Source organism: Trachypithecus francoisi, unplaced genomic scaffold, assembly GCF_009764315.1.
Source record: "Trachypithecus francoisi isolate TF-2019V2 unplaced genomic scaffold, Tfra_2.0 Lachesis_group16, whole genome shotgun sequence".
Lineage (NCBI taxonomy): Eukaryota > Metazoa > Chordata > Mammalia > Primates > Cercopithecidae > Trachypithecus > Trachypithecus francoisi.
This window is the reverse complement of record NW_022681461.1, coordinates 66,465,088-66,490,212: the sequence shown is the minus strand read 5'-3', so window position 1 is coordinate 66,490,212 and position 25,125 is coordinate 66,465,088. Positions and strand designations below refer to the sequence as shown.

At 40.5% G+C, this 25,125-nt stretch overlaps 1 protein-coding gene across 1 annotated transcript in view; it reads right to left on the bottom strand.

The window, feature by feature from the left end:
- BRINP1 (BMP/retinoic acid inducible neural specific 1) overlaps positions 1-25,125 on the bottom strand; it is a 200,838-nt gene that overhangs the window by 19,990 nt on the left and 155,723 nt on the right. Inside the window, 2 exon segments of the mRNA XM_033237641.1 lie at positions 16,633-16,855; positions 21,920-22,156. Coding sequence (XP_033093532.1) covers positions 16,633-16,855; positions 21,920-22,156 — 460 coding nt within the window.

The window sequence follows — 25,125 nt, the reverse complement described above, 5'->3', positions numbered from 1 at the left end:
ATACGAAAAGCTCAGGCTACAAAAACAAATATAAATGAGTCTATAGTAAACTAAAAAGCTTCTTCACAGCAAAGGAAATATTTAACAAATTGAAAAGGCAACCTACAGACTGGAAAATGTATTTGCAAACCACATACTTGATAAGAGATTAATAATAAATATTTATAAAGAACTCTTACAACTCAATAGCAGAAAAACAAATAACCCAATTTAAAAAATGAAGAAAGGACCTGAACAGACATTTCTCCAAAGAAGACATAAAAATGGCTAACAGGAATATGAAAAGGTACTCAACAGCACTAATAATCAGAGAAGTGCAAATTAAAACCACTATACGATATTGCCTTGCTCCCATAAGGATGGCTATTATAAAAAAGACAAGAGATAGCAAATGTTGGTGAGGGTGTGAAGAAAAGGAAACCTTTGTATACTGTTGGTGGGAATGTAGATTGGTACAGCCATTATGAAAATAATATAGAGGTTCCTAAAGAAATTAAAAATAGAACTACCACACAACACAGAAATCCCTCTTCTGGGTATATTCCCAAAGGAGATGAAATCAGCACAGATAAAGATATCTACACTCCCATATTAACTGCAATATTATTCACAATAGCCAAGATAAGGGAAGAACCTAAATACCTATCAACAAATAAATGTATAAAGAAAATGTGATATGCAGTTGTTTCTCCGTATCTACTGGGAACTGGCTCCTCAACCTCCCCAAAATACCAAAATCTGATGATGTCCAAGTCTCTTTTATGGGATAGTATTTGCATAACCTAAACACATAACCTACCCATGTCTTCCTGCATACTTTAAAACATTTATAGATTACCTATATTACCTAATGCAATGTAAATACTATGACATGGTTATAATGCTATATTTTTAAAATTTGTATTATTTTTATTATTGCATTGTTATTTTATTAAAAATTTTTTATCCATAGTTGGTTGCGTTCATGGATGTGGAACCCACAGGTATGGAAGGCTGACTATATGTATACAATATAATATTATTCAGCTTCAAAAGAATAATATCCTACTGTTTGTTACAACATAGATAGATCTACACAATGTTATTCTAAGTGAAATAATCCAGACACAGAAATAAAAATATTGCATGATTTCACTTAAATGCAGAAGGAAAAGAAAAAAAGAGCTCAAATACACAGAGGTAGAGAAATAGATAATGGAAATAGTGGTTACTGTGCTTGTAGGGGGAGAGGAAATGGAGAAATGTAGGTCAAAGGATACAAAATAGCAAATAAGTAGGATGAACACATTTACAGAATTAATACAGCATTGGGGATTGTTGTTAAATAGATTTTAGCTGCCTTTTCTAACAAAAACTAGGTGAGATGATAGCTATGCTATTCTGCTTCACTATAGTAACCATTTTGCTGTCCATATGTATCTCATAACAGCATGTTGTAAACCTCAAATAAACACAATAAAATTTGTTTTCAAGAAATAAAGTGCTTGCAAAAAAATTAATGTTTTACACTGGAAAAAATGAACAAATGAAAAACCTACTCTATGTATCAGGTAGCCACAAATCCTTTGCTATTCCTCCCATAAAGATAGCAGGTTTATTCCCTTGAATCTGGGAAGATCCTACCATAGCTTTGACCAATGTAATAAGTGATTCACACAGTTTATAGGTATAGGCCTGAAGAGACTGGCAGCTTTCACCTCCTATCTCTTGGAAAACTCCCTTTTGTACCTCTGAGATCCATTTTAAGCAATCTGGCCACTCTGCTGTAGGACTACACAGAGAGATCTTGGAAAGGAAGAACTGCCCAGCTGAGGCCGGCCTTCTGGCCGTCTCTGCTTCAGACATGTGAGGGAAGCCTTCTGGGGACTTCCAGGCCAGCTTCGCTGCCAGCTAAACACCAACAAGTGATTGCAATCAACTCCACATAGAACATAATTGCCCAGCAACTTCCAGCATGAATTCCTGACCCACAGATCAGGAGCATAATATAATAATTGGTATTTTAAGCCCCTAAATTTGGGTCAATTTGTTATACAGCAATATATATTCAGAACACTGTATTTTATGAGCTCCAAAGAGAACTCAGGTTATCTCTTTTTCATTCTATTATTCCAGAACTATGCTACTGTACTAGAGAATGTTCTAAAAATGCCTTCCTCCTCCCCAGGGTTCCAGGCTCTAGTCCCCAGGACCTGTGACTGTGATGAGATAGCACTCTGGTGACTGTGTTCTTTTACATAACACAGTTGACCTACAGAGGAAGATTATCTTAGTGGACCTAATCCAATCAGATGTGTCCCTTTAGAAGCAGAGAGTTTTCTCTTGCTTTGGCAGAACTCAGAAAAGTCTGAAGTGTGAGAAGGACTCCATGCACCTTTATTCTTTTGAAGATGAAAAGGACCTTGTGCAAGGCCTGGAGAAGGGCCTCTAGGCAAAATAACCTCAGTCCTACAACCACAAGGAACTAAATTCTGCCAACACCTTGAAGGAGCTTGGACTTGGATTCTTCCCCAGAGCCCACTGGTAAGAGCCTGGTCTGTGCAACACCTTGATTTCAGCCTGTGAAGCATAAAGTGAAGACCCAGCCATACCATACCTAAACTCCTGACCCCTGGAAACTATGACATAATAAATGTACATGAAGTCTCTTAATTTACGGTAATTTGCTACATAATAAAAATTAACATAGTAATTCAGGACAAAACACTCTGTTTCATTTTACTCCTTAATAAAATGGTAAGAACAGATTGGACAATCTTTTAAGTTTCTTTCAGGTACAAAATTTTATGATTTCACAATATTAGGTCATTTAGCCTTCCTGAGCCTCAGGTTTCTAAAGTAAAACATGGTTGCAAAACCAATTCTGGGCCAGTTTTATCTTCTGGGTAGTCTATCTTCTAGATCTCAAGCTCTTTGTGAACAGGGGCACTCATTGTCTTGCTCACCCCTCTTCCCCTTGTATCCTGCCTGGCACCTAATGAGTATTCACTAAATATTTGTTGAATGAATAAATGAATGAATGAATAAATGAAGATTCAGTATAAATATTAATGTAAATATTATTTGACAAGAAAAGAGGCATATGCCTATGTAGGATGGCAACAGAATAATGAGTATTACTTTATAATCTTGGGCAAGTCATTCATTTCTGTGAGTCTTAGTTTTCTCCTCTGTAAACGGGAAGATCCACTGATCCTTACTCTAGCTCACCCACTGGTTATTCCGATCACATAACATCATCAGTGTGAAAGCCCTCTGCAGACTTTAAAGTAACCTATACATAAGGTATTTATCTTGGTGATAGTTTACTTTTTAAGGTTAGGAATGTCCCAAAGCCACATGGGGTAAATTTATTTCCTAATTATACCAGAAATGGAGCACCTTCCTGCTGTTACTTCTGCAGCTGCTGCTTAGCAGTCTTGCCACCTCTCAGCAGAGGTAGTACCTGCAAGGAGACAAAGCCATTAGCATCTGCTTAAGGAGAAGGTGTTAGAAACTCAACTCAATGAAGACTTACTGAAAGATGACGATCTCTACTGGCAACAAGGGAATATGACAGCCTGTGGTATCACACCAAATAATCTGGGTCATTGCTTCTTAATCTGGTGTAAACCACTTTTTTTCCAAAGCTGTGTTTTGAGGAGCCCAATCTCTTGAAAAACCTCAAAAAGAAAGATTCTATGGCCAAATAAATTTGAAAAATATGCCAACTTGACCTCTTCTTTATTTAGCATTTTTTTTTTTTTTTTTGAGACAGAGTCTTGCTCTGTTGCCCAGACTGGAGTGCAGTGGCGCGATCTCGGCTTACTGCAAACTCTGCCTCTGGGTTAACGCCATTCTCCTGCCTCAGCCTCCCGAGTAGCTGGGACTACAGGCGCCCGTCACCGTGCCCGGCTAATTTTTTGTATTTTTATAGAGACGGGGTTTCACCGCATTAGCCAGGATGGTCTCGATCTCCTGACCTTGTGATCCGCCCGCCTCGGCCTCCCAGAGTGCTGGGATTACAGGTGTGAGCCACCGCGCCCGGCCTTAGTTAGCATTTTTAAAAATTCAACATTTTCTAAACTTATTCAAACACAGATACCACTTCCATATTTTCCTCCTTTTCAAAGTCCTGTAAGATTCACTTAGGGGAACTCATTTTTGCTTAGTTTCTACGAAGTGCATAGAAAGAGGTGAGACCATATTTAAGACAGTGAAGAGATACTTAATCCAAGTCTGGTATGGCGCTTAGACCAGTGGCATCAGTATCACCCAGGACCTACCTCAGTTCTACTGAATCAAAAACCCTGGACACAAGGCCTAGGAATGTATGTTCAGAAAGTACTCTGGGTGACTGTGATGCCAATTCCAGTTTGGGAAGCAGTGTTTTGATCCACAGATCATGTCAGCACAGAGAAGAAATACTGAATCCTCTTACACCCAAAAGAGAGATCCCATTGATTCTCTGGTTCATCTTTCTAATAGCTATCAGAGAACATTCACTAAACCACAGCATCCCTTCTATTATTTTTCCCACTGGCTTCACACCACCTTAATGATAAGATACAAACTCTACTACTAGGTATTCAATCCCTCCATAATTTCCCAACATAAAGGTCTAACCTTATTCAATAACAATAAGGACAATTTCCCTAAGTGCTAATATTTGTTGACCATTTACTACATGCTAGGAATAGTGAATATGTATCTTGGGTGATCCTCTCAATAACCCTGTGGGGGAGATATTATCCTCATTTTACAAATGAGGACACTCAGGGCCAGAGGACACTGAGCACATTGCTTGCCAAGATTTAACCTCAGTCCTCTGGTTCCAAAGCCCAGGTACTTAATCCTGACTTATATCCTGTTTCTGGTTTCCGATTTGACATTTTTGGATAAAATTAATCCCACACTCTATTCTTCATAGGTACGTATTGTTTTCTTTAATGGAAAATCATTCTTTTCACTGCAAGTACAAAGCATAATCATCCCTCAGCTCCCGTGTGAAATGTCCCCTCACTTCAGTGCAGCAAAGGCTATGTTGTGATGTTCTAGGCACTTTACCCATCACTGAGGAAACATTGGTTAGCAAGGAAAACAAGTTATCTGCCTTTACCGAATTTGTGTCAAGTAGGGGAAATCTGGGCTTAAACACAGCATTGCAAATATGGCCAATGCTAGAAAAAATGAAACAGAAGATGCAGTAAAGGCATTTAATAGGATGGTGCAACTTGGTCCACTGAGTCAGACCAAATATTCCTAAGAAATCAGGGATGAATCTGAAAATTAAAGGATGAATAAAGTAATCCAGACAGAGGAAAGTATTTTTTTCTAGTCTCCCCAGGAGGAATGCATTTCTCTCACACTCCTCTTCTCTGCAGCATTTCCCTTGGGTACTCAAACTGTCTGTCTATAATATGGGAAGCAGAGTAGAACCTTTTTGATAGGGCTGTCATAAGGATTACACACTTTAATATATGTAAGGCATTGACAATTGTACCTGGTACGTAATAAATGTTCCATGTGTGTTAGCTATTATTACCATCATTTTTTTCTTACTGTAATAGGTGATCTTGAGCAAGTTGTTTCACTAAGAGTGGCAAGTTACTAGGAATCAGAGCTTCTCTGTCAAGTGGGACAAGCTCTCCTAATTGACCTCCATGAAGCAACTTTGGGGAAATGGCTCTTCCTCCCATCAGATAGATGTGGTGTGCGAAGCTGATGGTGCACTGAACACTTTTGTCTGGTCGGTTACACTTCCACATGCTTCTATTTCCACCAAGTAACAAGCACACAACCTGAAAGTCAGTTTCACTTATTCCCAAACCTGTTTATGCCTGTTGTAGTTGCTACTATTATGTCTTATAATATAGCTAAAAACTTATACAATAACTAAATTAAAACTAAAATCAATGAAATGTGAATTGCTTTTTTCTGTGGAAACTAATTTGAATTCAGTGGGAAATTCTATAAAGATGAGTTATTGACAAAAACGACCATCGATTTAAATAAAGGTGAAATAACAAAAATCCACAAACATTTAAGCTGTTTTTTAAGAGTCTAAGCTGTTGCTCCACTTTGAATAGACCGAAATTTGAAATGTTATGCAATTATGGTATGGTTTATGCAGGAACACTGGTAGAATGTTAAATAAAATATACCACCACCCTCAAACAAGATTTTGGTTTTACTTCAAGAGGCTGACCAAGAAATGTGCATTTATATGTTTTTAAGTTAAAATAAAATGGTTCATATATGTATAGCAAGTATACATTTTAGGATTTCCTAGTGTAACTTCACTTTTTCAATTAACCAACAAACTATTGGTCTCCAATTCTGTCCAATAAAGAGCCTCATGCTTTGCCATTTTACTATGTGCTAACCCTGGCATCTGTGTTCTATTATTGGCTTTCCAAGGCTGGCTACTATTTTTCTCTCCATCATGCTATGTAGAAAATTGAAGTTTGAATGCCTTAATACTATGCCAAGTACTATCAATAGTAAATGATAGTCACACACTTTGGTTTGTCAGACTAGAGAGTCTGAAGTCCTAAGGTTCTTAAGTTCTTCTGTTTCTCTTGATTACATTTTGTTTGTTAGGTTCATGCTTTATTTTATGCAACAGAAACATCTACTTCTTGGAAATAGAAAGTGTTGTCATCAAATATCTAGGGTCTACTACTGCTGTGCTCTTGAAAATATTATTATTATTATTATTATTATTATTTTGAGACAGAGTCTTGCTCTATTGCCCAGACTTGAGTGCAGTAGTGTGATCTTGGCTCATTGCAACCTCCGCCTCCCAGGCTCAAGCAATTCTCATGCCTCAGCCTCCCGAGTAGCTGGGATTACAGGTGTGCACCACCATGCCAGGCTAATTTTTGTATTGTTTAGTAGAGACGGGGCTTCTCCATGTTGGCTAGACTGGTCTTGAACTCCTGGCCTCAAGTGATCTACTAGCGTCAGCCTCCAAAACTGCTGGGATTATAGGCATGAGCCACCATGCCCAGCCTTGAATATATTAATATTATATCTGTATATTTCTTTACAAATATGAAGAATTTTTACATATATCATATAAATTGACTAGGACATCAACTCCGTGGGGTAGCTATTCTTATTATCCTAACCATACAGATGGGGAAACAGAGGGCTCAGGTTTGGAGACTTTTGGAGGTCATACATCTAATAAATGACAGAGCCGGGACTGTCAGTCTAATAAACTGAAACTGACTTGAGTTCAATAAAATATAAGAAGCCATATCCCTCTGCCCCACTGCAGGAGTCTATGGAGATGAAATCCAGAGGCAAGTAAGTACAGGGTTCACAGAGAAGAATCAAAATCAGTGTGAATATTGAGAGTCGTCAGAATAGAGATAACGATTATCTTGGTAGCCAGAGTCTTTCTATAGACACCAATTAAACACTGTATGGAGAAGGAAATATGTTAAAAGCTGACGTGGGTTCAGAAGCTATGGCCCCAGCATCTGAGCCTGAAGTTGATGCCCCCAAGAGATTTTCATCTCAACAATGGATAATTACATTGTGCTTGGCTAAAGCTCGGACTGCTGGGTCAAGGCCACGTGAATTTGAGAAGCAAAAATAAATCAAAGACCAAGCATCATCAGAAAATGCTAATAGTTCTACTGTCTGCCCTCAAGTTAAGCTTCCATGGATCTTATTTGCCTCACAATACTCTAATCTTTTAAAATAACCAGGTGATAGCCAGATGTAAGGAAGAAATATCAAATCACACTGACCTTAAGCACCTACTTGATGCTAGGAGTTTTACTTCATTTCATTGAATTGAATAGTATCTGTTTTTCCAAAGTAATAGACATAACAAGAAATAACTTTAGGATTTGGATTCAGGTCAGTTGAAGACAATCACCATTTGCAGTTTTGATTTTACCACAATGGACTGTCAGTCTACTGGCCTGAATTTTAGTTATGATCTGTTCCCAAATTCCCTGAGTGACCCTGGAAAACTCACTTACCTCCCTTTGATCTTAGTTTCTTCATTTGTGAATGAGGAAGATAATCTAAATGTATTCAACATATGTAGAAAGTACATACACTTTATATATGAACATGGAACTCAATTTGCAGAAGATTATGTCAACATGCCTTTGTGGCACATTCAGAGAAGCAAATAATCTATGTGTCCATTCATGGAACAAAGTTTTTTGAATGGCTACTGTGTTACAGGTCGTGTGGTAGAAAGCTATAAGAACAAAGTTATGAAGAATATAGGAAAAGATATATGAGTGAGCTGATAGTCTCATGGGAGAGATAGGCATTAATAAATAGATTTAAAAAGGGAAAATGGGAGTCAGGTGCGGTGGCTCAGGTCTGTAATCCTAGCACTTTGAGAGGCCAAGAAGGGACTATCGCTTCAGTCCAGAAGTTTGAGACCAGCATGGGCAACATAAACTGAGGTTCCAGCTATATGAAAAATTAGACAAGCTAGCCAGGTATGGTGGTGCACATCTGTAGTTCCAGATTCTTGGGAGGCTGAGGCTGAAGGATCACTTAAGCTCAGGAGTTTGAGACTACAGTGAGCTATGATCATACCACTGCACTTCGGCCTGAAGTGACAGGGCAAGACTCTGTCTCAAAAACAAAACCAAAAAAAAAAAAAAAAAAAAAAGAAAAGAAAAGAAAAAAGATATACTGGTACATTGGATGGTAAACTGGAACTTGGGTTCAATTAGAAAATTATAATGATAAGGAAGCATATAAAATAAGACTTTCAATGCAGGGACCATGTTCTTGAGGAAGGAATCTTTGAGCCTGAGATCTGAAGGGCAGGTAGAAGCTACCATAGTGAAGAACAAAAGAAAAAAAAGGAAGCACATTCAAGCAGAATGAACAGCCCGAGTGAAGAGTTTGAAATGAAGGGCTATGGGGAGGGGGTTGAATTAGGCATTTAGTTAACTCAAAGAAAATTAGCAGAACTGTCCTGTCGCTGAGAGAGTCAAGAAATGGTGTGGAACCCAGCCAAGGAGTAGGTGGGAACCAGATCATGGTCGATCTATTGGCCACCTCAGGATTTTGTTCTTTCTCCTAAAAGCAGTAAGTAGTAACCAAAAAGTTTTAAACAGGGATGTGACAAGATTGAATTTGCTTCTTAAGTAATCATTCTGACTGCCATGGAACATAGATTGGAAAGTGACTAGAGTGGACTCTGGGAGACTTAGTTAAAAGGCCATTGTAATTTCAGGCAAAAGAAGATTTTAGTTTGAACTATAAGCTACTCATTAAAATTGACTAATTAGCATCATCTGAAAGCAATGCTGCTCAAAGATTCAATTAATGACCTTCTCCCAATATTCTTGAATTGAACTATTATTCTCATTCTCTGTAAATGTTATGTCTCTTAGAGTTGGGAAGGACCTCAGAGATAATTGAGTCTTGTTTTTGTTTTAGAAGAAAGAAAGAAAGAAAGAAAGAAAGAAAGAAAGAAGAAAGAAAGAAAGAAAGAAAGAAAGATAGATCACCTTATGTTCTTGAATGAATTTTAATTCAGAATTTCCATAAAGAAAACCGCTAAAGAACTGCTCTAGTTTAAGGTGAGGTACAATTGTTCACTGCTCAACCTTTATTCCACCTCTGCAAGTCATGATTTCTCTACCCAGTGCTCTCCAGAGTATCAGTTATAGGTTTAGTCCAGCCCACACAGGGCAGACCAGGACTTGAACTCAGGTCTCTGGCTTCACGAAACAATGCATTTTCATACACCTAGAGGCTAGGTAATGATGGTTGGAGGACCAAGGCACAGTTGCTTGTATCTTTAAATGCCTTCCAGTGGCTGACACAAGATTGGAAGATAAGGTGGTTAGTAAACATTTATGTAATTGCACAGGAACCGGCTAAATTCAGCATTGCCCAAGATGACTTTGCGCTTCTTTTCTTCCTCCCTCCCTCCCTTTCTACCTTATTCCCCCTCTCTCTTCTTTTTTTTTCTTCCTTTTCTCTCCTCCATCCCTCCCTTCCTTCCTTCATCTCCCTTTTGCCATGACAGGCAATTTCCACCACTATGCAATGCAGTTTTTAGTCTTGGCAGGTCATTTAAACACCTTGGATCATCTTGCCTCCGGGATTGGTAGAATAGCAGAGGAGTAACAAGAAGGGATTCTGGTGGGCTTGAATCCTGTCTTCTACCTGCTATTTAATAATCAGCAAGTTATTTAACATTTCTATGCCTTAATTTCTCTATTCATAAAGTGGGATAAATTAGTGCTACCTCATAGGGTTATTACAGTGATTAAATAAGATGAAAGCCATAAGACAGTGGCTGGTGCATGGTAAATGCTTTGGAAGTGTTAACTATTAAATGTTGCCATGAACCTGAACTCAGCCCCATTCCCATTCCCTTCCTGATGTGTTTGGCTTCAACTTCACCCCAATTGCATAGCCGCCTTTCTACAGCATTCAGAGTTCACAAATTTATACACTACCCCTGGTGAGCTCCATAGTGACCCTCTGAGGTAGGCAATCAGAAATTATTATACCCATTTTACAGGTGATAAAGCCAAGGCTTAAAAAGTCTCAGTGTCCAGTAATAGCTGAGACCAAACTTAAAGCCCATCTTTCCCTTTTTAACTGCACAGGGTAAGGATCTCCTGGTGGCAAGACAAGCCACAGGAATCTTACTGTGGATCCCTGCCTTTCCTTGATATGTCCAGCTGCAGTCTGACTCTAGGGCCAACTCTCCTGCAGGCTAACAGAAATCTATCACAGTATCCCCAGATCCTCAAACAGAACCTAATACATAATGAATACCCAATAAATATCTGGTCAGCCTATTCTGGTCCGCATCAACAGGTGTGGTCTGGAATTTTCTGGCTGCTGTCCTCTCAACAAGCACTGGGACTTGGGGTGGGATGAATCTTACTTATGTTCATGCTTCCAAAGCCTGGCATACAGTAAGCTTTCAGGAAATATATGCTGTGTTGGACTGCACTGAACCGGGCCTCTTCTGGTTACCTACAGGGAATATGTCTTTCTGGGTTTCTGCTTGGGCTTGAGAGTTAATTCAGGGCTCCATGTTCAGAGCCATTTCCTGCATCTCAGCACATTAGAGTCTATATATTTTAATGCTGGTCTACTACCCTCAACCTTGATCAGCAAACCCTGACTTTGGCTTTACCACATGCTAAACCAGGACGCCCCACACCGAATACAGTCACCTATCTGCCACTGCACACTGCTTAGACAACATGGGTTCTTGCTGCTCTGCACAGTGATCTTGACCATCAAGTCCAACAGTAAAGTCAGCAAAATAAATCTCATCTGCTCCTTACCTGCCCAAGTGACCTTGGATAAATTAATCACATCTGCCTTATCAGTTCCCTAACCCATAAATGATCCAAGAGCATCTACTTCACAGAGATGGCATGGGTATTAGATAAAAAATATATGTCACCAAAGCTCAATTTCATTGGGTAACTAATTACTGAGTGCTAAGAAATGTATATGCCAAATACCAGTGCTTGGGGAAAAAAAAAATAAGAACAATACCTAACATATATTGAGTGCTATCCATGTGCTACTCAAGGTCCTAAGCAATTTATGTAGGTTAAAGCATTTAATCCTGAAAACAACCTTATGATGTGGGCACTATAATTAGCTCCATTTTACAGACAGGAAAATTGAGGCTCCAAGGTTTCAGTAACTTCCTCCAGACTTACAATGTAACCAGGTGACAAAGTTGGAATTTCAACCAAGGCAATTTAACTCCAGAATCTTTACACATGGCCAACTCTATTGCTTGTTATAATAGCTGCTCAGTAAGTAGCTGTTATTGCTTCATTATCGCTGTTATTATTATTAATCTTATGTTCCCTACATCTGATACTCACCTCTAGCTCCAATTCTACTCAATTTCTATTGTACCTCATCTCCAAAATATATGTCCTCTGCCCCCATAACGAACAGCACCTCCCAAGACTCACACCCTTGAAGTTAGGTTAGGCTTTTGGCCAACAGAATGTGGTGGAAAGAATGCTCTCTGACTTCCAAGGCTAAGTTGTGAATAAGTCTTACAGCTTCCATTTGGTCTCAGAACGCTCCCTCTCTGAGCCCAGCTGCCATGCTGCAAGAAGTCCAGTCCCCGTGGAGAGGTCCTGTGTGGGTACTCCAGCGACAGCCCCAGCTGAGCCCCCAGCTGACAGTCAGCATCAACTGGCTCTGAGAGTGTGTTATTGTGGAGATGCAGCCCAGTCAAGCCCCCAGATGACAAGAACCCCAGCCAACTAGAGATACCCTCAGCTGTACCAAGTCAACATACAGATTCATAGTAGATAATAACATACTGTTGTTTTGAGCCACTAAATTTTGGGGTGAATTGTTTTACAACAATTGATAGCCAAAATATCCCTTTTGTCTTCCAGCCAATACTAAGTTTCTAGCAAGTACTGAAGCCAAGTTTTAATTAGCTATAATTGACCTCTCACTAAATCTAAATCTTAACATTTCTTTGAAGTAACGATAAATTAACATTTATTGACCTTGTGTACATTATTAACCTTTCTGTGCCTCAGTTCCTTTATCTGTAAAATAGGAATGGTAAGTGAGGAGGAAATTAGTTAATCTCATATAAGATGCTAAAGAACAGTGCCTGACCTTTAGAATACATATACTAAGTGACAGCTCCTTCCCTTCTGTCTCTTACTCTCTCCCTTCCTCCCTTCCTTTTAACTGATTTAGGCACTTTACCAAGGCTATTTAAATTTTAAAATCTTAATCATCATACTTAACCTGAAGGCAAGTGTTATTATCCCCTTTCACAAATTAGGTGCAGGGTCTTACATAAAATTCTGTGTCTGGTAAGTGATGAAGCCAGGATTCGGACCAGTCCATGTGTGGCTAAGGCCCTGTGCTTGTTCCTTCTTTCCCTCTCCCACCTCACCTTAACAATGCCACCTGTTTGTGAGATAAGTAAACATCTCTGTGGCACCTGCTGCAGTAATGGCACCTGCTCAGCACGCTCATCTTCCACAGACTTCAGCAAGCAGACACATTGAAACCGTGCAATCAGCTCATTTGCAAATACCAGCTTGCTTAGCTAGAGGTGGCCCAAGGTTCCCAGTGTTAGCACCTCTACCTGACACTGCTCTGTGCCAGAGAGGTGCCCTGCAGTGTGAGAAATGCTCATTAAAGCCTCAGATTCAGATGTCAGGAAGCAGCCCACAGCCAGGCCAAGGAAGTTCATCTCTCCTGGGAAGGCTTCAGAGGAATTGGCCACAGAGCCTAGAGTCTGTGTGCTCCCACCCCTCGGTACCGAGCATTCAAAACTCCTCAAATTAATATAATTGAGTTACCCGCCAATGGTGGAATGCCAGACGTCCTCTCCAGGTGAGAAGAATATTATGATTAGGGCAGGTTTTCTCCTCCTTAGGAAGAGAGAAGGCAACACTGTGAGCTCTTTCTTTGAAGGACCCAGTGATGATAGAACATTTTTAGCTACTACACCTGACAACTTGCAAAAGGAGAGCAGAGACTTATTCAAAGATGCAGACACCTGCACTGAGCATGGTGAAGTGACTTGCCCCAGGACACACAGCTTACTAATGGTGGGATATAAATCCAGACTCCTTGACTTTTCCCAGTATTACTCCTATTACCCAGCTTTGTCCCTCCTTCTTCCCTTGTAATGCCTGTCCAGCTATCCTCCTTCTAAAATCCTCTCGAGTCTTCCCTGAACTTAGCATATCTGATGATGCTTGGTGCTCTGGAGATTTCACTCACCTTTAATAAATATACCTGCCCAATGTCTTTGGACCTTTGGATCTTATTCTCATAATGGTGAAACGTTGCCCTCCTCAACCAGATTTGCATCGAGCTTCAGTGCTCCTTGGGATGCACAGCTTCTTCACTTAAGATCTGATCAAAAGCTACCTCCTATAATATTCTGGGCTGAATTACATACCCCTCCAAACTTATATGTGAAAGTCCTAGCCCCCAGGACCTCAAACTGTGACTGTGTTTGGAGACAGGGTCTTTAAAGTGGTAATTAAGTTAACATGAGGCCATTTAGGTCAGTTCTAATCCAATATGACTGTATCCTCTTAAGAGAGGTGGCATGGTGGCTCATACCTACATTCCCAGCACTTTGGGAGGCTGAGGTGGGTGGACCACCTGAGGCCAAGAGTTTGAGACCAGCCTGGCCCATATGGCAAAACTCCATCTCTACTAAAAACACAAAAATTAGCTGGGTGTGGGGGTGCACAGCTGTAATCCCAGCTACTCGGAAGGGGAGGCTGAGCAGGAGAATCGCTTGAATCTGGGAGGTGGAGGTTGCAGTGAGCCAAGATCGCTACACTGCACTCCAGCCTCGGTGAAAAAGCGAGACTCCATCTCAAAAAAAAAAAAAAAAAAAAAAGAGAGAGAGAGGATATTAGGACACAGATACACACATGGAAACACAGAGAGAAAAAGACAACCATCCACAAGCCAGAAAAAGGGGCCTCAGAAGAAACCAAGCCTGCTGACACCTTGATCTTGGACTTCTGGCCTCCAGAACTATGAGAAAATAAATTTCTATTGTTTAAGCAACTGAGTCCATGGTACTTAGTTATGGCAACTGTCATAAACTAATACGTATGGGGTCTGATTGACAAAAGAACCCCTCCCCACTTCTGCTCTACAAGACATCTTCCACAGCACTGTTCCCTGTGTGCATTTCTGAATTTTCCACAGTGCTCAATGCGGGTCTCATGGCAGATGTGCGATGGATCTAAAAGGAAGCTTCTTCAGAGACTTGTTCGTAGTAGCAGCCTGAGCATCTGTTGTGCTTGACAAGAAAGCAAGTTTGTGACCTTTTCTAATCCCTGCTTCAGCAGCATTGCAACAAGAAACTAGCAAAAGAAATTCTATTTGATCTGCAAAATAATATAATTATCACAAGCTAGATGCAAAGCAGTGGGCTCAAATTTGAAGGGAATGGGGATAACAGAGATGAGCGTGAATGTCTGTACAAGGAGGAGGTTTCATAAGGCAGGAAAGAGACAGAAATATGCCGACCAAGGAAAGGATTTTAGATGAGTAAGAATCTAGAATAAGAAACCTTCTATATTGGCTAGTACAGTCCAGAAAGACTTCATGGAGGGAACAACAGCATTAGCTCTGACTCAAGAAAAACAAGAGAAGAAAGGGTGCGCCCCATCAGGGTAATTAGGTGGATGAACTGCTGTAGAAGACGGCCATTGTTGTTAAGTGCTAGTAGAATAGGCTGGCTAGGAGGATAAGATTTTCATTTATAGATTTATTTAGGTTAGTTCAAAAATCATCGCGGTTTTTGCCGTTACTTAAAAGTAATGATAAAACTTAAAAAATAATGGCAAAAACCACGATGACTTTCGCATCAACCTAAAATAAGTGGCATCTTGTCTCTCTTACATCAGAATTGCTAAAGCCTGAGCACCAGTAAGTTTTGAAGTCAGATATTTCTTCATTGTGAGAACTCTCTGTGCACGAATACCCCTAACCCCTATTATGATAATCAAAATTGTCTTGAGATATTTTCAAATGTCCCCTGGGGAAAACGTCACCTCCAAGTGAGAACCACTGATTTACACTGTAGCTTTGGACAAATTACTTGACCTCTCTGTTTCCATTTCTGGATTTGTACAACAGGGTAGCAATCATATATATAAATATGTGACTGACACAGAGTATGCTAGGTGAATGTGAATGGACTTACTCTTTTAAGAGTGGATCTTTTTTCTTAGAACTAAATTGAAGGTAGAACCCCCAAATATGCAACAAATAAGAGCAGAGCTGCTCTGTCTGAAGCAGGGTGGAGAGAGAGCCCCAACCTACCCTTTTTGCTGTCCTGTGATGCCCTTTTAGAAACCCTGGAGGCCCCTCTACAGTAGGGACTACCAGCTGTAGATCAGAAATGCTCTGGAAGAATAGAGTCTGCAAAACCTGGATTCAAATCCTGGCTCCTTCCCTGTGTGTCCCTAAGAGAGTAATAAACCCTAATTCTGTGGAGGCATGGGCCCTGTCTTGTCAATCTCTGTATTCGCCACCATCTAGCAGAATACCCGGTATATCCAGGACAGGGCTGGGGCTAGCGGGGAAAGCAAGGTAGCCAGGCACCGAAGGTGACACTCTCTCAGGTGAGGACCCTGCACCTCATGACCCTGCAAGTGAGTGTCTCCTGACATTTGTTCTACAGGTACCTTATTTGTGTCGCTCACTCCAGGCTCTGCTCAAAGGATGTCATAAATAAGGTGGTGAATGATTAATTAGTTAATCCAGTTTCTTCACCATTAAGACGGGGATGCTAAAATTGGCTTTGCTCAGTAATTTTAAAATTAAAAAGAAAATATATTTTAAACAGGATAATGTCATATAGCTATCAGGGCTAGTGGTAATTCCCCTCCTCAGTCAGGTGAATCAGACAGAACACAGATGCTGAAAATTCATGGTACATTCAGGAAACAATGTGGAATCTGAAACAATGTGGAGCCAGTAGGTGAGGACCCAGAGGCGATCCAGAAAATTGTTGGTCTGGACCATGCAGGGTCCTGCTTGCCACCCCGCAAATGCACCATCTGCATCGCATTTCACTCTGCAGCAAGATAATGTAGCTCATGCCAGGTAGGTGCCTGCAGAGGTGGAGGTGGTGGCAGCACTTACCTCTCTCTAGGCAGCTGGTGGTTGGGATTGTGGCGACAGCGTACACTGAGGCCGAAAAGCTTGCGAGCAGTGCGTTGGATCTTTTGTCTCTGTGCCTCCGTGGCACTCTGCAGGAGCTTGTAGCGGTTCTGCAGGTCCCAGTCATTGCCCCAGTGCTGATGGATGCTCCCGATGGTCAGGAAGTGGTTGCTGGGGAGGCGCTTCATAAATGATTTAAACTCATCTAATGAGAGACAAAGGCCGAGAGAGAAGGGCTAAGCATTATAGCACCCATCTAAAGTTGCCTCGAATGCTTAGTCTCACTTTCCAATAAACCAGTCCTACAAACATAATTTTTTTTCCTGAGGGCCATAGAACATTGCATTAGTCTGTCCTGCCCCTACTAGAAAGGGCAAAAGCTACTATGCTATCTTATGAAGGGAATCTGCAGACTGCATTCTTGTTTAAGACAGGGCTTCCCAAACTTCTGGCGTCGGAATATCAACCTTATAGTAATGTTCACATATTATTACATTTACTTAGCATGTTATTTGAATCAAGTCATTGTTTTTTACTTAAAACTCAGAAACAAGGCTGGGTACAGTGGCTCACACCTGTAATCCAAGGACTTTGGGAGGCCGAGGCGGGTGGATAACAGGTCAGGAGTTCTAGACCAGCCTGACCAACATGGTGAAACAGTTTCTACTAAAAATGTAAAAATTAGCCGGGGGTGGTGGCAGGTGCCTGTAATCCCAGCTACTCAGGAGGCTAAGGCAGGAGAATCGCTTGAAAGCGGGAGGCAGATGTGCAGTGAGCTGAGATTGCACCACTGCACTCCAGTCTGGGCAACAGAGCGAGACTCCCTCACAAAAAAAAAAAAAAAAAATCGAAAACAAAATGTTTATCGAATTCTTCAAAGAAAATTACTATTGCATGCCTTCAGAAGATGGTAGCTGTAAAAATAAATATGATGAAGACAATGTTAATAAATTCTAGTCAGACACTGTTGCCTGCTAAATGATCAAACTTCCATGCCTGCTCTCACGTTGAAATGCAGGAAATCAGCAAGTGTTAGAGAGGTGTTAAAGGCATGCTAGCACCAAACTGAAACCTTCTCTTTGATGTAATCTGCAGGTTTGACAGAGAACTGAAATGGACCAACTTCCCCACCCAGTGATCCAGTGTTGTTGGAAGTTGTATATGTGCCCCATCTAGCATCATCTCACATTTCAAAAAACTCCAGCTGAAGAGTTGGTGACAAACTCTTGGGTCTCCCGGGTAAAGGTTTCTGCCTCAGTTTGTGATGCTGAGTTTCAGAATGTCAACTTAGTACATCTGTAGAAATTATCTAGCTCAGCTTTCTTGTTCTACGAATAGGAAAACCAAAGCCCAAAATGGGAAGATGATTTTTTAAAGGTAACGTGGCTGATACATGACAGGATCCAGGCCTGTGTTCTGAGTTTTTGTTTTCCAATCTAATAATCCAATCCGCTGTAATTCTAATCCCTATCACCCCATCCCTGGAAAATTAAAAATATCAAGGGGTTGATCATTTTGTAGGAAAAAAGGCCAATGGTTGGATTTATATAAATATTATAAGTCTTCAGCCTAACACTTTCACTTCATGTTATAAAACCTCCAAGGACATTTTAGGTACACTATGCATTTATGCTTTCATTTTATTTTTAAAAATGCTTACATAGCTCTTGACAGGCACCAGGCACAGTGCTAATCACCTAACATACACATTTTATAGCAAACCTATGAGGCAGGTATTTTAGCGCCCCCATTTTAAAGAAACCAGGGCACAGAGAAGTTAGCGAACCTGCCCAAGGTCAAATGGCCAGTAGATAGGAGAATTAAGACTTGAGTCTCGCTCCAAATCCTGTGTTCTTACTTAGTATATTATATTTTCTCTTGACATATAAAAAAGGCAATCCCGAGGCTCAGTACATTGGGAGAAAATAGTAAATAAAAGTTGATTAAAAAATATAGAAGTCTCTGACTCCTACAAAAACCTCAGGCACTTCATTATAGACAGCCAGGCAAGAGTTGGAGTCACATCTTGCTTGAGTGCTGAACAGCTGTGGGACCCTTATTCTCTCAGCTTCCCCATATGCTAACAGGAATAATAGTATCTAATCAAATGCTGAGAATGACATAGTGGCATAGGACTGCATCTACCTAACTAGTTCCTAAGACATAAAAAATACTCGACTGATGGTAGCATGAGATTGACAGAGTGACACAAGACTCTGCACTGATTGATTGACTCAGTGAGCTGGCTGAAGACAGGAGATAGGCCCTGATGACTCTGTTCTGTTTGGGACAGCTGGACTCTTCTCCCATGGAAAACATAAAGCTTATCTTGCAGAGGGCTCTGTGGATGCCAAAGGGGAACACAGGCTTTCCAATGAACCCAAATTTGGTTCTGATAAGAAAATAGATTTAAGAGTTAAATACATTAACTTTCTTTTTTTTCTTTTCTTTTTCTTTTCCTTTCCCCTCCTTCCCTCCCTCCCTCCCTCCCTCCCTTCTTCCCTCCTTCCCTCCTTCCCTCCTTCCTCCTTCCCTCCTTCCCTCCCTCCCTCCCTCCCTTCTTCCCTCCTTCCCTCCTTCCTTCCTTCCTTCCTTCCTTCCTTCCTTCCTTCCTATCTCTATCTCCCAGGTTCAAGTGATTCTCCTGCCTCAGCCTCCCGAGTAGCTGGGATTACAGGCATGTGCTGCCATGCCCGGCTAATTTTGTATTTTTAGTAGAGACAGGGTTTCACCATATTGGTCAGGCTGGTCTCGAACTCCTGACCTCCATAATCCGCTCACCTTGGTCTCCCAAAGTGCTGGGATTACAGGAGTGAAGCACTGCGCCCGGCCAACTTTCTTGAATAAAAGTAGAGGTACTCCAACCAATCCCCCAGCAAGGAGATGTAGACTGCCATTTGTGTAGGAAACTAGGTCCTATTTGGCCACCCACACTCCATAGCCATCAAGGAACCAATGACTTTTACTTTGGGCTGGTCATTAATCTCTCCAAATCATGTGGGCTGAGTAGTGAAGGTTAAGGGCTAAAAATGGACCAAAGGAAAACTCATATGCACAAGACTGATGCACATATGGATGAATGGATTTGTCTTAAAGGGTAAAACCATTTCAAATAGAGAAGCACAGGAAATCTAGAGGGAGTGTATGCCTTTTGGGGATAAAGTGTGACATAAATCATTTTCTTGGCCTGTTCAGCTTATTTAGCAGCATCTCAGTTTTCTGTGTTTCCTCACACACCCACTTAAAGTGGTTTCTTTTCCTTGGGAATAATGATTGTATGCTAAAGAGTCTTACTCCTTGTGCATATAGCCTAAATTCCTTCTGTGTGTGTGTGTGTGTGTGTTGTTTTTTTTTTTTTTTTTTTAGTAATCAGTGAAATCTTTTTGAAAAAGCATTTTATCAAATGCTTCCTTTGTTTAGGGCCAAATAATCATCATAGTACATTGCCATCATGAACTTTTCGTTTTTATGGGCTCCCAGGATTTTCAGTGCACTAATGGGTGTCGTTATAAGGCATCCACAGCTCCATCTGAGTTGTACAGCACTGTAAGAGCAGGATTCCTGATGCATTCTGGGCTCCCAGAGCTGGGTTAGGACTTAGAGTTCACGGAAACCAGTTATTTTCAAATGCTATTCCATAGAACTCTGCTTTTATCTGTGGTACACAGTGGCTCCTAGGTAAGATTTTGCTTGATCAAATAATTTCTTGTCTAAAGACTTGAATACATTCAAATATTAAAAACACAAACATGTCTTCTCATTTATCAGATGAGGGCACCTCAGGCCTGGGGGACAAAGTAAAATTAAGTTACCAAAGCTGCTGTGAGCACTAGATTTGGAATCAGGAATTCCATTTCCAATCCTGCCATTTACTAACTGTGCAACCTTAGGGTAAACACTGGGTCTTGAAGGAGGATTATAGAAGAGGTGTTCCCTTCTCTGTTATACAGAAACATTACCATTTCCTTTAAGGTGGTTATTATAACAGATTTAAGAAATATAATGTTGTTGTAAAGACAGTAATGCTCTATGCATGAGTCCATTTATTTAACAGGTACTTGAGCACATATTATATGTTAAGTACCTGCTTGGTATCCCTTCTTGGAAGTCTCAAGGATTTTCAAGCTTATCCTATAGAAAAGTGAGCACATGGTCTTCTTTCCAAATCTTTCAGGGTATTCTAGCTCAATGAAGGATATCAACATCTATCAAGTTGTCTAACATGCCTATGTAAAGGAGGTTTATGAATATCACCTCAATATCCCTTTTCTCTTCAACTTTGTAGACAATCTAACATCAAGCTCTGCCATTTTTTCCTTCTAAATATCTTGGCATATCTGCACATTTCCTGTTTTTACAACTTGTAACATCTCCTTAACCCACGTCATGGTCATCTCTCTTCTAGGCCCTTTGTGCCTCCCATTGGTCTACCTGCAATCACCTTCTCATATCTGCACCATAGTCAGATACTTCCATTTCCGCTCTTTTTTAAGGTAGCCTTCCTTAACTACATTGACCCCCAACTCTACATCATTTGTTCACAGCAGTTCCTCCCTCTTTACAGATGTATCCTTGACATTACCTAATCACTGGCATGGTTACATAATTAATGCCTGGCTTTCCAACAAAACTCAAACATCCATGAAGGCAGAGATCCTACTTTGGACTTTATCCACTTTAGGAGCTTGGGTGACTGTCTCTCCTCCCCTGAAACTCATTTTTCTGAACTACGAAAGGCAGAAAATAACAAGTTAGCAAAAAAGTGACTTTGAGCTTTGATAGTCTGCAGATTCTTTGGAAATCTATATCTATGTATATGCACACATATATATATATACACACACATAGAGATATGTTTATCTATTTATAGAGATGGACAGAAGTGTGTGGGTGCACACACACACATATACACACACACACAAATATCCACACACACATACGCAGCCCAAGGAATCAATACAACTACCTCTGACTCTTCCCTCTCCAGAGGCTGCCTATGCAGATTTATTCTTTCTGTCTTCTGGGTACAACAGAAACAATACATCATATGACCACAAACTGGATTATGCTATTCATTAATTTTATTCAGTGGAGATTTATTGAGTGCCTGCTCTGTGACAACTATTATACTTGCATCTGGACCCTCCAAAGTGAAAGAGTCAGGGTCACTGAACTTTCCTTTACAGCAGTCCTAATTCCAGTTAGATTAGCTCCCTTTCAGACTTGGCTCAAGGCCACTCATGCAGTGGCACTGAGTGAGACTGTCTACCTGAATTCTCCAGGTCCTTATAACCTTCAGCCCAAGACTTGGCCATGTTGGCCAGCGTGTACTCCATGATCTGGATGTCCGTGATGGGGCAGTTGCACTGTGGAAACTCTTCGGCACATTGGCATCGACACTGGCTGTTCTGGCACAGGTATTCCCCCTCCCCATTGCACATGATATAGCTCAAGGCCGACTGGACAAACTTCTCTTGCAGATACTGAGGAAAGATTATCTGAAGACCTGTGTGAGAATAGCAAGAAGGGAAAACAGAAAGGTTAAAAAAAGGTGTTTCATTAACAGTTTCCAAAGGTGATACATAGGAATCTGAAGCTGCTACATTTCTCCCTCTGTATTGGAACCAATATATTTCTGAGCTAACCTAGATCCAGACAGGGCATTATCAGTGAGGCTTCCAGTTGCATCACTTTTACTTAAACTTCTTAAGTCATGGCTTTGGCTATCTCTGAAAGGCGCACTCTATTCTGTTATGGTAGGACTGAGGCTAGAGCCACATATGGCATATACCTTTTCCATTTGTGGAGAAAACTCCTATTGAAAATATAACATCATTGTTTATTATTCTTTATTTCCTCAATTGCTTTCCTTAAGTATTTGTAAACCCTATTTACGAAACACAAGTCTTGAGCTAGGCACTAGGCCTATCGAGATTTTAAAAAAGACACAATCTTTGCCCTTGGGGAGTTTACAATATAATCAGCAGGCATAGACATGGACACACATCATCATAACATGGCTTTATAGACCTATAGCAGTGACAGCCATATGAAGCAACTGAACAGCAGAAGACTGCAAATAACATTGTTTAGATAGCAGGGAAATCTTCTTAGAGGAGACAGAATTTGGGCTGGTTGAAAAGCAAGTAAGAGATCACTAGGTTAAAAGAAGAACAAGAATGACATTCTTAAAAGAGGAAAGGCATCATGTGTCTGAAAATTCCTAGTGAAGAAATTAACTTGGATGAATGGATGTGCTCATGCTGTAGAAAATAGCTATAGGGAGGGACAGAGGCCAGTGTGCAAAGGGCTTTATTATACACCAGGGAATTTGGATATTATTCTGTGGATCATAGGTGCACATTGGTAGTTTTGAAGGGTATGAGTAACATAATCAGAGTGATATAATTTACTAGGACCACTGTAGCATAAAAACTAACACATCACTAGACACAAGCATCATTAGATAATTAATTTTCTTTTCTTTGCTCTAACAGTGAGGAAGCCATGGTCCACCAATAGGAAGTGACCAGCCCATGGCTATAGGATGAGCACTCTGGATTACATCTCATGATCTTCTCTTTATACTTGAATATTCAAAGTCTTAATACAGAGAGCCAGTGATAGAGAAGGATTTATCTGGGCATGAGCACTACTCTGGTACCTATGAAAAATCACTATTGTCTGTGGTGCCCAGAGAAAAGAACAGATCTGGGCTAACTTAATTCATTAGGGCACTTTTGCTTAGGACATTTCTCTCCACCTCATTTGGAGCTGCAGTTTTAGCTTCCAATATGAGGTAGTAGTTCTACTACTCACTGTGTGAAAGAGAACTGTATTCTTATTTGGATTATTTTTTTCTCATTTATGCTTCAGGGACTCTCCTTAATTCTACCCACCAGGGATTTGCTGAACAAGGTCAGCACTTCTTCCATTTTCTACTCACAGTTGTTTCTAGATCTTTATCTTTTTTCCATTTTCTTCAGGTTCTATATATACTTAAATAAGCCCCATCCTTTCAACCCGTCTTCACATGGCAGCTACAGGAGAATATTTTCAGAGGGACATTGTGGAAAAGAAGAAGATGATCCCTCCAGCATGCCTTATGGCAGGAAACCACACGCTGTAGTAAAAACCCGGGCATGGCTGCACTGGCTCCTCTACTTACTACCTAAATCATTTAAAGCAAAATATTCAGCCTGTCTGTAAGGTTCCATTTAGTATCTACGTACAAGGATTACTGAGAGGACTACATGAAAGGATGCCTGCAAATTATCTGGAAAAGCTCCTGGCACATAGAAAGCAACCAATAAATGTTGTCTATTCTTATTTTTGATGTGACGACGATGACAATATTGATGATGATGCCACTCCTCTGATTAAAGTGGTTAAAGGTTTAACAGAACCTTCAGGATTAATAAAGGAAAAACAGGTGTAGGTGTATAATCAAAAGGCAGTCTTCACATATTTGCAGAGCTTTGATAAGCAGCAGCATTTACAATTCTGTGCCTGTTGAACCAGCATTGGTGACAGGGCTGTTGAGAAAGGTGTATATGTCAATATGCACGGAAGGGATTCTAGCAGATTAAGCTATACAGTTAACAACGGGCTGCTGTGAGACTGAGTGAGCTCCACATTGATGAGCAATGAGTCCATATGGGTTTGAGTGACTGTTTGGGAGGGCTACTGTACAAAGGCATAACATACATACCAAAACACACATGAGGTAAAACAAATCAAGCGATAAAGTCCCTTCTGAACTGAGTCTATGATTCTTTCAGAGTGTGCATTATTGAGTCATTTTATCTATATCATCATTTTCTCTTCTAGAGCCAAATTTATTTTTAGCTGATCCCAATCCCCCATAGGCAACTGGGTGTATGGATCGGGGTTAAGTTTCTGTTGCTTAAAGGAACTCTACAGACTATATTCTCAGTTCTATTTTTCTAGCTTGCTCATCATTTTCTTTCTTCCTTCTGTAGGGGATAAAATATTCTATTCTTGGTCCTAGCTCAAAAGGAATTTGGGGAGAGCATTTATAGAAAATTGCATCAAATCATTTTTCCATTTGGCAAGGATACAAAAGGCAGTATTACCTACCCCATTTAATGCAACTGAAAACAGATGAAGTTTGGGGTTGGGGGTTTTCTGGGAGCAGCTAAAATACAAAACTGGCTGCTCTTTAAAAATGGAAACTCAGAACATGCCGAGCTGTCTTGGAGGCAGAATCTCCTGGGCAATTTCGAAAGAGAATAATGAAGACATAGCAATTAAAAAGCACTTTTCTGCAAAATGTCATTACTGTTTAAAGTTACATAACCATTTCTACGGCAGCGGAGGTTCACACAGCAGTCACAGCCAGAGTCGTCTCCTGATGGCCTGTGTCCAACAAAGAGGCCCAGTGCTGACCTCCTACGTGGGCGCCTGAATCCTGCCTGCTTCAATGGGAGTCATAAATAATTTGGAGGGGGATTT